We start from the raw sequence: 14,688 nt of genomic DNA on the forward strand, positions 1-14,688 counted from the left end.
TTTTAACATCTCTGTTCTGAACTATGTTTTTTTAAAACAGTGTGTCATCATATGACAGTTTCCTCTCTGCTCAATTCTCCAGTTTTCCTTTAAATCGTGTAAAACCATCCTTTTTTCAGGTTCTGCATTATTAAGCTCTGGATTTCTGTTCCCCTTCAGTGGACACGTTTTGGTGGCTTCTTTTGGTGATTTCTCTGGATTTTTTCTTCTTTTACTCTAAAATGATATTTTAACAGAGTCAGAGTCAGGGGGATAGACATACAGCAACATGAATTAGCAATTTTGGTGACTTAGAAAGTTGTCAGTGAACTGAGCTTCTTAGCATGGCCTCTTAACTTCTTGTGAGTGATTATGAGTAACCACAGCTGCTGACTTCTCTGAGGCCAGTTAAATAGGGCTCATTAGACACAAATGCCACAATGGGAAAGTCTATGGAGCTCAGCATAGATCTGAAAAAGCGAATTATTGATTTGGCCAAGTCAGGAAAGTCACTTGGGGCCATTTCAAAGCAGCTGCATGTCCCAAGAGCAACAGCGCAAACAATTGTTTGTAAGTATAAAGTGCATGGCACTGTTTTGTCTCTGGCACAATCAGGAAGAAAACGCAAGCTATCACCTGCTGCTGAGAGAAAATTGGTCAGGAGGGTGAAGAGTCAACCGAGAATCACCAAAAAGCAGATCTGCCAAGAATTAGAAGCTGCTGGAACACAGGTGTCATTGTCCACAGTCATACGTGTTTTGCATCTCCATGGACGGAGAGGCTGCCGTGCAAGAAGGAAGCCCTCGCTCCAAAAGCGGCACCTTAAGGTTCGACTGAAGTTTGCTGCTGATCACGTGGACATAAGATAAGACCCTCTGGAGGAAAGTTCTGTGGTCAGACGGAACAAAAAATCGAGCTTTTTGGCCACAATGCCCAGCGATATGTTTGGAGGAGAAAAAGTGAGGCCTTTAACCCCAAGAACACCATGCCTACAATCAAGCATGGTGGTGGGAGTATTATGCTGTGGGGCTGTTTTGCTGCCAATGGAACTGGTGCTTTACAGAGAGTAAATGAGATAATGAAGGAGGAGGATTACCTTCAAATTCTTCAACCTAAAATCATCACCTCAAAGGTTGGGTCTTGGGCACAGTTGGGTGTTCCAACAGGATAATGATCCCAAACACACATCAAAAGTGGTAAAGCAAGGCTAGTCAGGCTAGAATAGGGTTTTCGAAGCAAGTCCTGACTAACCCCTGAAACATGGGGCTAAGAAAAGTCAGTATGGTAAATGGTAATGGCCGTATGCGCTACTGTCCCCAAGACCCAAGCGCTTACACCTCGGCATCACATTCCCACGGTGTGGTCGCTGCATTGTACCACAGCGCCTGGGGGCACTGACAGACGTCAGGGCAGTAAATTGATGCAGAAAGCATCAAATTAACTGAAGCACCATGTCAAAGAGTGGTCAAGATTCAACAGAATGATGGCTACCAAAAGTCTAATTGAAGTAAATGGCTAGGGAGTGTTAAATATACACGCTGTTGCACATTTTAGCCCCAGGATCACTTTCATGTTAACCCAAAGTCATGCTCTCACAAAAGAGGACCCCTTTAGTGGTAGAAGATAAATGGGTGGCTAGATGTGGAAAAAAAGAAAGAATAAATTAAATATTGTAATACATAAAACTACAAATCTACTGCTTATTTGTTTGTTTGTGTGGTTTTATTTTGAACATGTTGAAATAATACAAGAACATCAAAGAAAAGAAAAAACACAATTAATCACAACAGAAAAAAAGCAAAACAGAATAATCCTAATAAATAATGTGGAGAAGCATGAGCCTATGTAACCCCCCATCTTTTTTCTTTTTGTACCAATAATCATCACCCTTTTCTTCCTGTTTACATCGTATCCAATCATAAATCCTTTCTTTACATGTTTACATCGTGCGCCAGGAGGTAAACATATTTATGGATCTCTGTAACCAGTATGATCCTTATGGCCCTTATTATTTGTTATATGGACAATGATGATAGTGAGCATTTATAAGTACTGGCCCAAACCTCTGCACAATAATTCATATAAAGTGAAAGCAGAATGTGTTTTGCTTTACTCAATATTGAAATGTTTCTTGGAACTGTGTTATGCATGTTTTATATGAGATTTCCATCTTATTTTATCATCTATTTTTTGTTATCATCTATTATATCCATCTATACCAAGGAACTTGTGCTGAACTCTTTCAATTTCCACAGCATCTATGTGAGTCTGCACTTTAGTTGGACAATTCCCAAACAGGATAATTTTAATTTTTAAGTAAAATTAAAATTATTCGCCCAGAAAAAACAAATATTTGTGTCATAAAACTGGTTTTAATGAACCAGATACTTTACAAATAACTAAATAAATACTGAATCCTTATGGATCAAGTACAGAACCTCCAGGAACACCACAAGCAATGTCCAAGCATGATGAGGAATATTCTCCCAACTTTCAAATTGTTTCCTGTCCCTTAAATAATTTTACAATCAGATGCAAAATTATTTACATCTGATTGTAAAATTAGATGTAAATAATCCATCCCATATCGTTTAATAGTGGTTATTAATTACGATTTCATGGTTGATTTTTTCTTAAATGCTTTTTGAAGATTTAGGAATAATCCAGCCACAAGCTGTTTCTGATCTACAGCATTTGTAACCTCCTTGATTAATACCAGTGTTTAATGGCTCAATCTGAATCGATACTGACCGTTATCCTACTGTTGACGGTCAGTATTACTTTTCCCCCCCGCCTGTCCCGTTTGGTTCTTTTGCCATCAGAATTATTGTTTAAAGGCCAAGAAAGATTCTCAACGGATTTACTTTACCAAATGGACCATCCCGGCCTTGCCGTATTGGTCCATTTGATTGACATTTGTTTTTATTGTTTATTTCATTTTATTTTCACTTGCTACAGGACTAGAGATGACTGAGGGAAAGAAAAGGGAGAAAGAAAGAGAGGTAGGGAAAGAAAAACAGCGGGTAAGAGGAACGGTGATCATTACAGTATACTAATACTACTAATACTGAATCGATACTACGGTCACTGACTGACTTATGACAGGTTGAATATTAATATTAACTAATTCAATAAATGACAAGCGAAACACTAACGGTGATATCAGAGGTTGCAAATAAAGACAGGAAATGAATCTGTGTCAGATCTCCTTCAGATTCAGCAGGAGGGGGGCGAGTGAGACGGAAACTCAGAGCTGTTGAGACATTTGTTAAGAACCTTTTTATTTGAAGTGTTTACCACATGAACATCTAACAGATACCGTTTAATATTTAGATCAACAAAAAAGTTGAATACAGTGCTCTTTTCTAATAAAAAGCTAGTTTCAACAATCAAGCAGTTGACTTGAGACGAACACTTCCCAGTGAACTTTAGGAATTTCTGAGTTACTAATGCAAGAAAATAATAACTACACAGAAAAAGCTGGCAAATAATAATTAAGTGGAATTTTCACAACTTGACAAACCAGTATTTTTTTTCATTCAGAACTTTATTCAAATGGTGAGTAAATTTCCTCAACAACCATACGAGATGACGAACCACACTCATTAAACAAAAATCTTGAGAGAAAAAGTCAGAGAAGTAAAATAATAATAATACTTTTCATTTTTTTTCAGTCCCCTACAAAAGGTTAAGTCTTATCTTCTTTACAAATTCTGAGTAGCAAAACAAGAAAGGTTCACAAATAATACAATTTCTGACAGCTAAACCACAATGCTGTTGTCTGAGGCAATAATTATTATGGAGACTCACGCTTGCATCACCCTTAGCAATGTTCAAATGTTGCTAAAATCCAAAGGAAGTGTTGACAAAGAACATAAAGGTAAACTAAAACTAAATTAAAAGTATGCAACTAAAACTTTTATAACCACCCAGAGGAAGTGTATTAAACATATGCAAATACTCCATTTCCACTGACTGGCAGTTGCTGGTTTGAAAAATTCTAGCACTGGTAAATTTTTTCAGACTGTTTCCAGTTTGAACAGTTTTATCTAATAAGAACTTGTGTGAATCTAACCAAACCAAAACATTCTGTCTAAACTTTGACTGACTGAGCTAATGGAACATGCAACATTAACAAAGGCCCAAGTGTTTCTTTCATTTAGGCTTAAGTCCCCTTACAGTCCTGGAGGTAATTTAATTTGCTTATTTAACAATATTTCTTTTTATCATTTCAATCTCTAAACCACTTTTTTACTCTACATTTTTACTGGTTTTCTCAGGGCCTATAGAGAAACTAGCACCACTGCACAACAGACCAATAAGGTCATCAAACAATGGATAATCTAATGTACCATTTTGTTGTACTGCTACCGAACTTTAAAGGTACTGAAAGTTAAGACAGTACACAAAACGTGACACTAACTGAAATCTCAGGAATCTATATCTATTCTGTGCAGCCTGATCTCGAGGGTTTTAAGTCTGAGACCATAAGTCTGGCTAGATGCTTCGAGGCACTTCCTTTTATCCAGTGAAGGAAATGATTTCTGCTCAGCATGTTTGACCTGATGTTTCCACAGACCTCGCGATGAAGCAAATATTTTTGGGCACTGGTAACAATAAAACTGCTTATTTGCAATGTGGCTGCGCTTGTGAATGGTGTAGGAATTGTGAGTCCTGAAACTCTTGTCGCACTGGTCACAGTCATACTGTTGCTCTTTGTCGTGAACATGTGCATGTCGTGCACGCATAGATGCTGAAATAAAGGATTTGTCACAGTGTTTGCACTTAAAAGGTTTCTCCCCAGTGTGGGTACGTTCGTGGTACTCAAATGAAGACAGGGAGTTGAATATCTTTCCACAAACTTCACAAGGAATTATTATCTCTTTGGTGTGGATGAGGTGATGTATGCGGTAAGATCTTGAATGTCTGAAGCTTTTCCCACACTCGTCACAGGAGTATGGTCTTTCTCCAGTGTGCCCACGTTCATGAAGCGTGCGATGACCTGAGGATGTGAAACTTTTCTCACAATGTCGACACTTGAATGGTTTCTCCCCTGTGTGAATTCGTTTGTGCCTTCGGAGACTACCTGCGTTGGTGAATGATGACTCACAGACATCACAGACATGACCTTTAACCCCACTGTGGACAATTTTGTGGCATTTTAATAGACCCAGTGTTGGGAAGCCTTTCCCACATTCTTTGCAATAGTTCAGTTTGTGTCCAGTGTGCATGTTCTGGTGTCTTCTTAAGGTTAACAGCTGGCTGAAAGTGTTTCCACACTGGACGCAGCGGTATGGTTTATTGCCACAATGCTGACAGCGTCGAGGATTTGAGCCATATGTGCTGCTCCATTTCTGAAACAATTACCAAAGGTTATAAGGAAAACAATCTTGGGTTTATAAATTACAGTGAATAATGAGCTAACAAAAAGCTGCATAATCAGTTACAGTCTGAGATCTGAGGTATTTACTTCTCACATCTAACACACTGACTCCGCACTTACTGTCTAATGTCTAAAATACTTAGAACAATATGATATGAAAAAAAAGATTTCAGAAAACATTTCTTGAAATCCATTTCAAATACCTGACAGTGATGGCACTTAATTGGTTTCTTTCCTTTGTGAATCTGTCGATGGTGCCACAGAGAGCTGGAACTTTTAAAACGCATACCACACTGGTCACATTTGACTGGTCTCTCCCCAGTGTGGTCTCGTTTGTGGATTATAAGGCTGCGATAATGGCTGTAAGCCTTCCCACACTGTTCACAGCGATGCGGTTTCTCCCCTGTGTGTGTAACTTTGTGGGCTTCTAGTCCAGAATACAAAGGAAAACATCTACCACATACTTCACAGCAGTACAGATCCTCTCCCGTGTGCATTCGTCGGTGTCTTTTCAGGGTCACTTTCTGGCTGAAGTTTTTTCCACAAAGGTCACAGCGATATGGCTTGAGTCCAGAGTGGGTATGCTGATGGAGAGTTAAGACTTGCTTGGAGGAAAAAGCTTTCCCACAATTATCACACTTGTATGGTTTCACTCCAGTATGCCTGTGTTGATGATTTTTTAAGTTACTCTTGCTGACAAAAGCCTTTCCACACAGCTCACAGCTGTGTGCCTTCACTCCACTGTGAACGAGCTCATGCCTCTTCAGGTATGCCAAATGAGCAAACTGCTTCCCACATTCATCACAGGAGTGTAGTTTCACTCCAGAGTGGGCAACTAGGTGCACTGCTAAGCTACGTTTTTTGGCATAAGCTCTTTCACACTGGGTACACTTGTATGGTTTTTCTCCAGTGTGAGTGCGTAGATGAATTTTGAGGTTGCCGGACTGTGTGAATCCTTTCTCACACTTATCACAGCGGTATACTTTATCACCAAAGTGGACTCGCTGGTGCCTTCTGAGCTCAGCTGATGAAGTGAAAGCTTCCTCGCACTGGTCACAAGAGTAACGCTTCTCCCTTGTATGAAGTTTACTGTGTTTCTTTAGATTTCCTTTCAAGAGGAAAGCTTTTCCACATATCTCACACAGGTACTGTTTCACATTTTCATGTATTTTCTTATGTGTTTTGAGGCTGGCTGTCCAACAGAAAGCTTTTCCACACTGGTCACAGGAATGTTGTTTTTTCCCAGCATGGCTGTTCTGGTGTTCTCTGAGACTATTTTGTTTTGTGAATCCTTTCCCACACTCATCACACCAGAACCTTTTTTCTCCAGTGTGAGCTCTCTTATGTACCTTCAGGTAGTTGAGTATACTGAAGGACTTGCCACACTCCTCACAGGTGTACGGCTTCTCTCCAGTGTGGATGCGCAGGTGTCTTTTCAAGGCTGCTATATGATTAAATGACTTTCCACACTGGCCACAGGAGTACGGTCTCCTTCCAGTGTGGGTGTTCTGGTGTTCTTTTAAAGCACATAAAACTGGGAAAGCTTTCTCACATTGATCACAGGGATATGGTTTTTCTCCAGTGTGGGTGCGCTTGTGTACTGTGAGGGCAGATGTGTGACGAAAAGTCTTTTGACACTGGTCACAGCTGAAGGGTTTTTCTCCAGTGTGAATACGTGTGTGAATTCTTAGAGCTGCTGCTGTGATAAAAGCCTTTTCACAGTGCTCACAGTTGAAGGGTTTCACTCCAGAGTGGATGCGTTGGTGGTTTCTGAGCTGTTTTGCAGTGGGAAAAGTCTTTCCACATTCTTCGCAGGGGTGTGATTTGTCTTTGTTTGTTGCTGGGGAAGCCTTATCATCCTGAGATCGCTGAGTTCTCACTTTGCTTTGTCTTTTACATTTCTGGAACAACAAACAGATACAGATTTATTTTTTGTTTGTTTGTTTTCTGTTCTCATGCTGTCCTCCCATAGGAGCCCAGCATGAGCAGAGGTCTCTTTTATCACTCTTGGACTTTCTCATTGTATTGTACATTTCTGTGTTTTTCCATAATACTACTGATCTCTGATCTGTCTCCCCATGTGATGTCTGTGTTGTGTATGTAAGGTCGGGGGGGGGGGTCCCATTTCACTGCAGGGCAACTTGCATGTGGCAAATAAAGTTCTGATTGATTGATTGAGGAGTAGAGACAGTGAGTGCAAAGTATTCATAGTCAACCTTAAACCACATTGTTCTCTCATGAGAAAAAGGTGAGACCCATCTTTGTGACATTTTGTGTGATTAGGGCTGGGCCACATCATACAGTTCATGATGATACCATTATAATGTTAGGCAATGATAAGAAAATGAAATATCGCAATAGAATATGGGTAAAACGCGCCTGCGCAGTGCCTTTGTTTTCATACACACATCGCGGAAAAAGCATGGCGGCAACAGAGAATGAGGAGGGCGAAACCGGATCGTTAAATGAAACAGATGAACCACAATTGGTTTGTAAAAATGGTGCAACTTCAGTGGTGTGGAACTGGTTTGGCTTTCATCCGTCAGATACACACCAAAGCCCTATTTTTGGTAGAGCAAGCGGGCCGTCATTATTACCGAACCGATTTTATGTGCACGGCGCTCAAAAATCTGTCAAAAACTGTTTTAGTACGACTTTGCTGACCTACGAAGCCGCACCGCTTGATGGATTGTCGGAGCATTACGGCTATCGTAGGCGGAGCCTCGCGGAGTGATACGTACTGTGCTTCAACATAATGTTACCGTATTGTGTGTGTATAAGCTCTTTTTAAGTTTTGTGGATGTTATACATGGTTATGCTGAGGATATGTCAGCCAGTTTCCACTGGAAATGCCTTTTGGTTAAACTGTCAGCGAGGAATTTGCATTTGCACTGTAACATTTTTATATAACTTTAATGCACATAAAGAACAGCTGCTTGTTTAAGTGAAAACACACTGATGGGTTTGTTTGTTTTTTTGCACTAATAAAGTTGAGTTGTAAACTATTTTGTCTAGTGTCAGTTATATCGTTATCGCAAATTTTCAAATGTATATCGTGATAAATATCTTTGGTCATATCGCCCTGCTCTACTTGTAAATCAAATGTGTAGTTGTGAACTGAGTTTTGTAACCTTGTAAACCAAAATATCTGAACATTTTATGTTTGTGCATCTGCAGATGAGAATTTGTAAAAAATATTTACACGAGTTACAATTTTTTTTGTTAAGGCCTGGTTACAGCAAAAAACTATGTGTAAAACTCTGCGCTCAGGTTTCCTGGCTGTGTATGAGTTTCAACTTACAAGTAGGGGTGGGCGATAGAAATGATATAAATTTGGCCAACGATAGAGATTTTGACTATATCGCACTATTGCGATAGCGCATGTTGACGATGTCATCAAGCTGCGCCTGTTTTGGTCTAAAGCATCGCAGCGGCTGCTGTCATATGTCACTGTATGATAATACAACCATTATCATCTGCAAATTATGCCGGGCGACAGTCATAGCAAAGAGATGAAGCACTTTTATCGAGTGGAAGAGAAGTTGGCGTTCATCCTCCGGCTTCACTGTGCTAATGTTATGCTAACATTGCTGTGTCGCTAGCAATCACGTAGCACAACATTATATACCAGGTAGTCCAATATCAGTAACCCTACAAACGTCACTGCTGTTTAGTTTTCTGTCTTCATTTATGTTGGAAGTGATAGCAGAGCTGTACGTTTGAATTAGTTTCAAAAATCTCTTAGAACATGTCATGTTTAGGTGTAAACTAGAAGCTAACTTCCTGTTAACTTCTATCTCTGTTAAATTTAATAAATTCTGTTTTCATGGATGCATCGATGTAAAACTTAATTGTTACACCCGATAAAGCAGCAACGCTGATGATTTAATTAAAGATGAAAGAATTTAGACCGTTTTTAACTCTTAGTATTCGTTTGACTTTGGGACCTGAAGCAGACGGAGTTTTGGACCCAGATTACTCCGCGAAGCTTTTCACTACGGCAGCCATAATGCTCTGATTATCCATCAAGCTGTGCAGCTTACCAAAGTTGTACTAAAACATTTTTTTAACAGATTTCTGCAGCCAAAATCGGTTCGAGGTCAGTAAGCACAACCAGAACTCATACATAAGGCACACTCTCGATTTTTGAGAAAATTAAAGGATTTTTAGTCCTTATAGTGTGGAAAATACGTTATACAGAAGAAAAGAATATATCGTGATATGAATTTTAGGCCATATCGCCCAGCCCTACTTACAAGTGCAAAGTTTTACTCAATCTTTGGGTTTGGCTGTCGGAGGGGTGCTTTACTGAGCCTCAGGTCCTGGAAGGGTAATACAGTTTGAGGCTGGAGGATCTCTATATAAATATCCCGTAGGGGTCATACAAGCTAGGTCCCTTAACTGTAGCTGTTGAAAGGATAAAGTTGTGGTATGTCAGTGGTCAGAAATACCTTTACTACTTTAGTATTACTTAAACACAAAGTCAGGACTGACCAGGGACCATTGCTGTGAGTCACAGTGCGCAGCATAAAGGCCCATTCACAACAGATGTGGTGTCACTGCACTCACTTGGGGTCATATTTTTGCAGCAGCTCTACGTGTACTAGATGCACCTGCTCCTTGTCATTTCAAAACACGTATATCTCTGACGTTATATCCTCTACAACAGTTTCTGTTGTATTATGTTCAAATGTTCAATAGGAAACAACTCATTCATAATGAAAGAAAGCTTTGTAACTATCCCGGCTAGTGAAGAGTGTCCTTTCCACAACACTTCCTTCCCCCTGAGGTCCACAGAGCTGTTGAAAAGGCTCTGGAGGTCTCTGTGCAAGCACATAAACCTGTGACACTAATCACTGAACTCAGACACGCACAGACTGTTGTCCTTCGTTGTGATGAAGGACCTGAAGCTCAGTAAAACACCCCTCCGACAGCCAAACTCATCTGCTCTCTGATTGGATTGTAAAATTTGCGTTTGACATGACATTGAACAGTCAGGTGAAAGGAAAAAAACTGGGTCGAGATTCGTACTCATAAGTTGAAACTCACACAGTCAGGGAAGCTAAGCACAGAGTTTTTTGCTTTGTATCTGTAAGCAGACAAAGAAATGTGTAACGTGTGCAAATTTGGATTTAGCTGTTATTTGTAGCTGACACTGAGGTGCACTCCTCACCTTCTTTGAAGAGCCCATTGTTCCTCTGCAGCGGCTGAAGCAGGACCGAGCTCCTCTTCCTCAGATCGTCTTCATCCCACCATCACATCAGCCTCCGTCTGTGTTTTCAGATTTCGACTCCACCCTTTATCTCGTAGATTCAGGATTCAATCCTAAACGTAAACATGACATAAAAGTCTGTAGATGATAAAGAACGTGTTCGTCACTGACTCTGAACACGCGTGAGTAAAGACGCACTCCTTCATCTCAGGATCATGATCTATTTTCATTGTATTTTAAAGACCTACAGAGCCCAGAATCTCAGATTATGATAACAGCTGATGTTGGGTGTGAGTAAACAGCTTATGCAGTATATGGACACACCCAAGAAAAAGACCTGGACTGTGGCTCGGTCCCCTTTTCAGATGGAAATAAATTCAGCATTTATGAACAACGATCCCAGAGTCTGGAGGGAGAGGGGAGTGATGCACACGCTGAAGTTTCTGCGGTCTGTGATGATTTGAGGCACCATGCTAGCTGCTGCTGTTGGTGGCGGTTGGTCCAAAGTCAACTCTGTTGTCTGTTACTTCTTCAAAAAAGTAACTGAATTAGTAACTGAGTTACAAGATTCTAAAAGTAATTAATTACTTGAAAATTAACAATTGCATTACTTAAAAAACAATGTTTAACCCTCTGGGCTCCAGGGTATAATTGGCCATTTTAACCACTTTGATGTTTCCTCCACATTTCACCTTTAAAAACTGTTTATTTGCCTTGTTTGGTCTCATCAGCACAGCCTCACGTGTCTGAATTTACAGTCATGTTTTCATTGTGACAAACTGTTTTAACACAATTGATCTAAAATCAGACAGAAAACATAAAATCAGAGTAGAAAATTATATTTTTTTACTGTAACAACCACAAACATATTTAATGATCATATTTCACAACTCTAAATGCAAATATAAATTGAATGTTACAATCATACGCACAAGTTTTGCAAACAACAAAGTTATTTGCATCCATTTACCTTTTACCCTTTTTTAAAATAACCATTTCAAACTGTTTACAGAACAATCAGCTGTTCTTCAACAAGATGCCACAAATTATTTGTGCCACTGCAAATATTTCTGTCCACTATAAAGGAAACATCACAGCCTGATACCTGCAGGTCTGACAGCAGCAGGTGTATCACTGCTGTTTCTACCTGGAGACAGCAGCCGCCTCATTGTTCTGACACACAACACACCACTATCCACAACACTACACACTAACTACACAAGACAACACACTAACTACACAAGACAACACACTAACTACACAAGACAACACACTAACTACACACTACAAACACGCTAAACGTCACAAATCTCTCACATCTCAAAACTCGCTCTCTCTCTTTTTCTGCTCTCTCTCTCCTAAAACTTCCCCTTTTTTCTCTCTCATAAGCAGAGAGGTCTCGCTGCTGTCCTCAGACAGTCAACATGAAACTATTGAGGAACAAACACGCGTTTATATTGTTTATCATGACTCTGGTTTTACTGGCCCATCAACACAGTTTATAAACTGGTATATGTCACCTTGTTGCTTTGTCTGTAAGTGGTCATGTGATTGACCACGACTCCTTTATTCTTCCTCAGTCAAACAGCAGCACTAACGTGATTGTTTTGCCCCCTGAGCTCCAGCTGTTGTGCTAGAAAGTCAACGCTGTTACTAGTAACACCATGACTGGTACTGTGACTCACTTTTTACTTTGCTTTTAATTCAAGTTCAGTTTGAGTACCATCAGGCCTGTTTGATGTTTTTAATGTTAATTTATTGTCATTTATCTGTATTTGTTTCTCTATTGTTTTTTCTTGCTCTTAACCTGCTGTGAAGCACTTTGGTTAACTCTGTTCCTTTTAAATGTGCTATACAAACACATTTTGAATTGAAATGAATTAACCTGGGGATGTGAGCTGCTTTATAAAAATCACCTGAAGAAGAATCTGCTGCGCACACATGAGGAAGTTTCTCCATAAAAGCAGGTAAAACCGTCTCTTTGCAGGTGAAATTTGAAAAAAAGGTTAAAGGCAATGAAATGGCAAATATCAGATCCACACAAAACTGTTCTCTGCACTACAATGTGATGCAATATGATTTACTCAAGTACCTTACTGAAGTAAACTTTGGATGTACTTGTTAATATGCAAACATTGTACTTTAAAGTTTTATTTCCTTCTTATTTTACAGATGTTCTACATGATGCTGCAGCAGAGGGGAATTCATTCAAACCATCTGCAGCTGCAACATTAAAATGAACAATAATATTATCGCAGATAAACCGTGTTTAATGAGTACGTCACGTCGACACTTAAACTTTGACTGCGAGTCAAAGGCTGTGGTGGAGACACTTTCGTGTGGCGCAGTGGGCTCGCGTTGTGTCCACCAGCCCGTCTCACACGTGTCAGCTTCAGGTACGCAGCTGCCTCCGCACGCGCCTAATGAGCGTCCGGGACATCGCGGGCTAACCTCAGGCGCAAACGCGGTGGTTTCCTCCGGACGAGCTCAGGCCCACAAACCCGGGCTGGAAGTCTTGGGTAAGGCTGGACGGTTGCGCTGAAGCGGATCTTCAATTTTTATCCTTCTTTTTCTGCAGCTGCTTCTTCTTCTTGTCTGACTGTACTTCCGTTGTTCCACCACCTCCGATCCGCATCATCGCCACCTGCTGGTCTGGAGTGCGAAGCAATAAACGAGCCTCCGTGAGCTGTGGAGGGCCTCACTTGCCAAAATAAGTCAAATTATTACATCATTTAACAATTAATTAAACACATGTCATTAACTAATTAAAAATGGAAGTAATTAAGTAGCTAATTAATCTAAGTATAATTAATTAATTAAATTATTTTTCTTTGAAGTTTGTAAAATATTTTGTTTGTAATTTCAGAATCAGCATACTTTAAGGAAAATGATGTGAGTTACAGTTGCTCCAGTACAGTAACAGTAAGAAAAACAGGCTAGACTATTTAACCATATAATATGTTACAGATTTAAGAAATAGCACAATATATACACAAATCACTCCATAATGGGATTGACAGAGGTGGTTATAGGTGGTAATACTGGCAGCAATATTACTGAGTAGAAAAGAGGGTGTGCAAAAAAAGGGTGTAACTATTGCAGTGTTTACAGTGTGTTAGATGGAGGAGTTGTACAGGGAGACGGCCACAGGCAGGAATGATTTCCTGTGTTGGTCAGTGGTGCTTTTGGGTCATCTCGGTCTCCCACTGAACGTGCTCCTGCGGCTACCCAGTACGTCATGGAGTGGGTGGGAGGTATTGCCCAGTATTGTCTTAATCTTGGACAACATCCACCTCTCAGACACCACCCTAACGGAGTCCAGCTCCATCGCCACAACATTACTGGCCTTGTGGATCAGTTTATTTAGTCTGTTGGCATCTGCGACCCTCAACCCGCTGCCCCAGCATGCAACAGCGTCGTGGATGTCACTGGCCACAACTGACTCCTGATTGACTGATTGATATGAGCCAGCAGCCTTTGAACAGCTGCAGTTAGGAGGATGTTTTCCTGCAGAGTTTTCTTCTAGGATGTGGAAAAAGCCTGATGGTACAACAACAGAAGTCTGGCTTCTTTGATACTGAGGAAAGAATTTCATTGTCCTCCAAATTTATCTTCTGAACATCTTCAAACTCTGTTTCGATGTGTCCAGCTGAAGAATAGTGGTTGGACAAAACAAGCCTTTAACCAGTGTTTCTGTGTGCATCCGCTCATAAGTTCTGCTGCATGTCTGACACTTGTAAGACAGACAAACATTCATCCTCATGGATGTCTCAGAACTGTGGGAGGAAGCCCGGGTTCGTGTAGAGAAGCCACATAGGGACACGGATGGACTTAAACTCTCCCTGATGTGACCACTGCACCACTTATTTCTTTCTTTTTCCCCACTGCAGGACAGAAATCATTCATTCTTGGGGAGCATGGCCAGACTTTAGGCTGGAATTGATGCACTGTAGAGCTGCACCTGTTTATGATAGGCAGAACTATTAGTGTACTATTAAAAGTTAATTAAAGGTTCTCTTTACTCAGCTGCAGCGATAGGGCTCAGTGTTCCTCTGTGTTTGTCTCCATCTAGTGGACAATCACATTTACTACATGCCAGCTTGCTCCCCCACCT

General features: G+C 40.4%; 1 protein-coding gene across 1 annotated transcript; it reads right to left on the reverse strand.

The window, feature by feature from the left end:
• Positions 1-3,239: 3,239 nt before the first annotated feature.
• Positions 3,240-13,211, reverse strand: LOC120717255 (zinc finger protein 91-like). Its single transcript, XM_040005167.1, has 4 exons — positions 13,026-13,211; positions 10,536-10,687; positions 5,566-7,263; positions 3,240-5,333 (listed from the first exon to the last, which is right to left on the reverse strand). Exons 2-4 carry the CDS (start codon positions 10,551-10,553, stop codon positions 4,410-4,412), a joined length of 2,640 nt encoding a protein of 879 aa, XP_039861101.1. The 5' UTR covers positions 10,554-10,687; positions 13,026-13,211; the 3' UTR covers positions 3,240-4,409.
• Between the last annotated feature and the right edge of the window lie 1,477 nt (positions 13,212-14,688).

The sequence above is a fragment of the Simochromis diagramma genome, unplaced genomic scaffold (genome assembly GCF_900408965.1).
Source record: "Simochromis diagramma unplaced genomic scaffold, fSimDia1.1 OVJJ01000097.1, whole genome shotgun sequence".
Lineage (NCBI taxonomy): Eukaryota > Metazoa > Chordata > Actinopteri > Cichliformes > Cichlidae > Simochromis > Simochromis diagramma.

What these genes read in the sequence shown, in the direction of transcription:
- LOC120717255 (XM_040005167.1), bottom strand. An exon ending in TTAAGTGCCATCACTGTCAG is followed by an intron (nt 5,334 to 5,565) that starts GTATTTGAAATG and finishes TAATTGTTTCAG; the next exon opens with AAATGGAGCAGCACATATGG.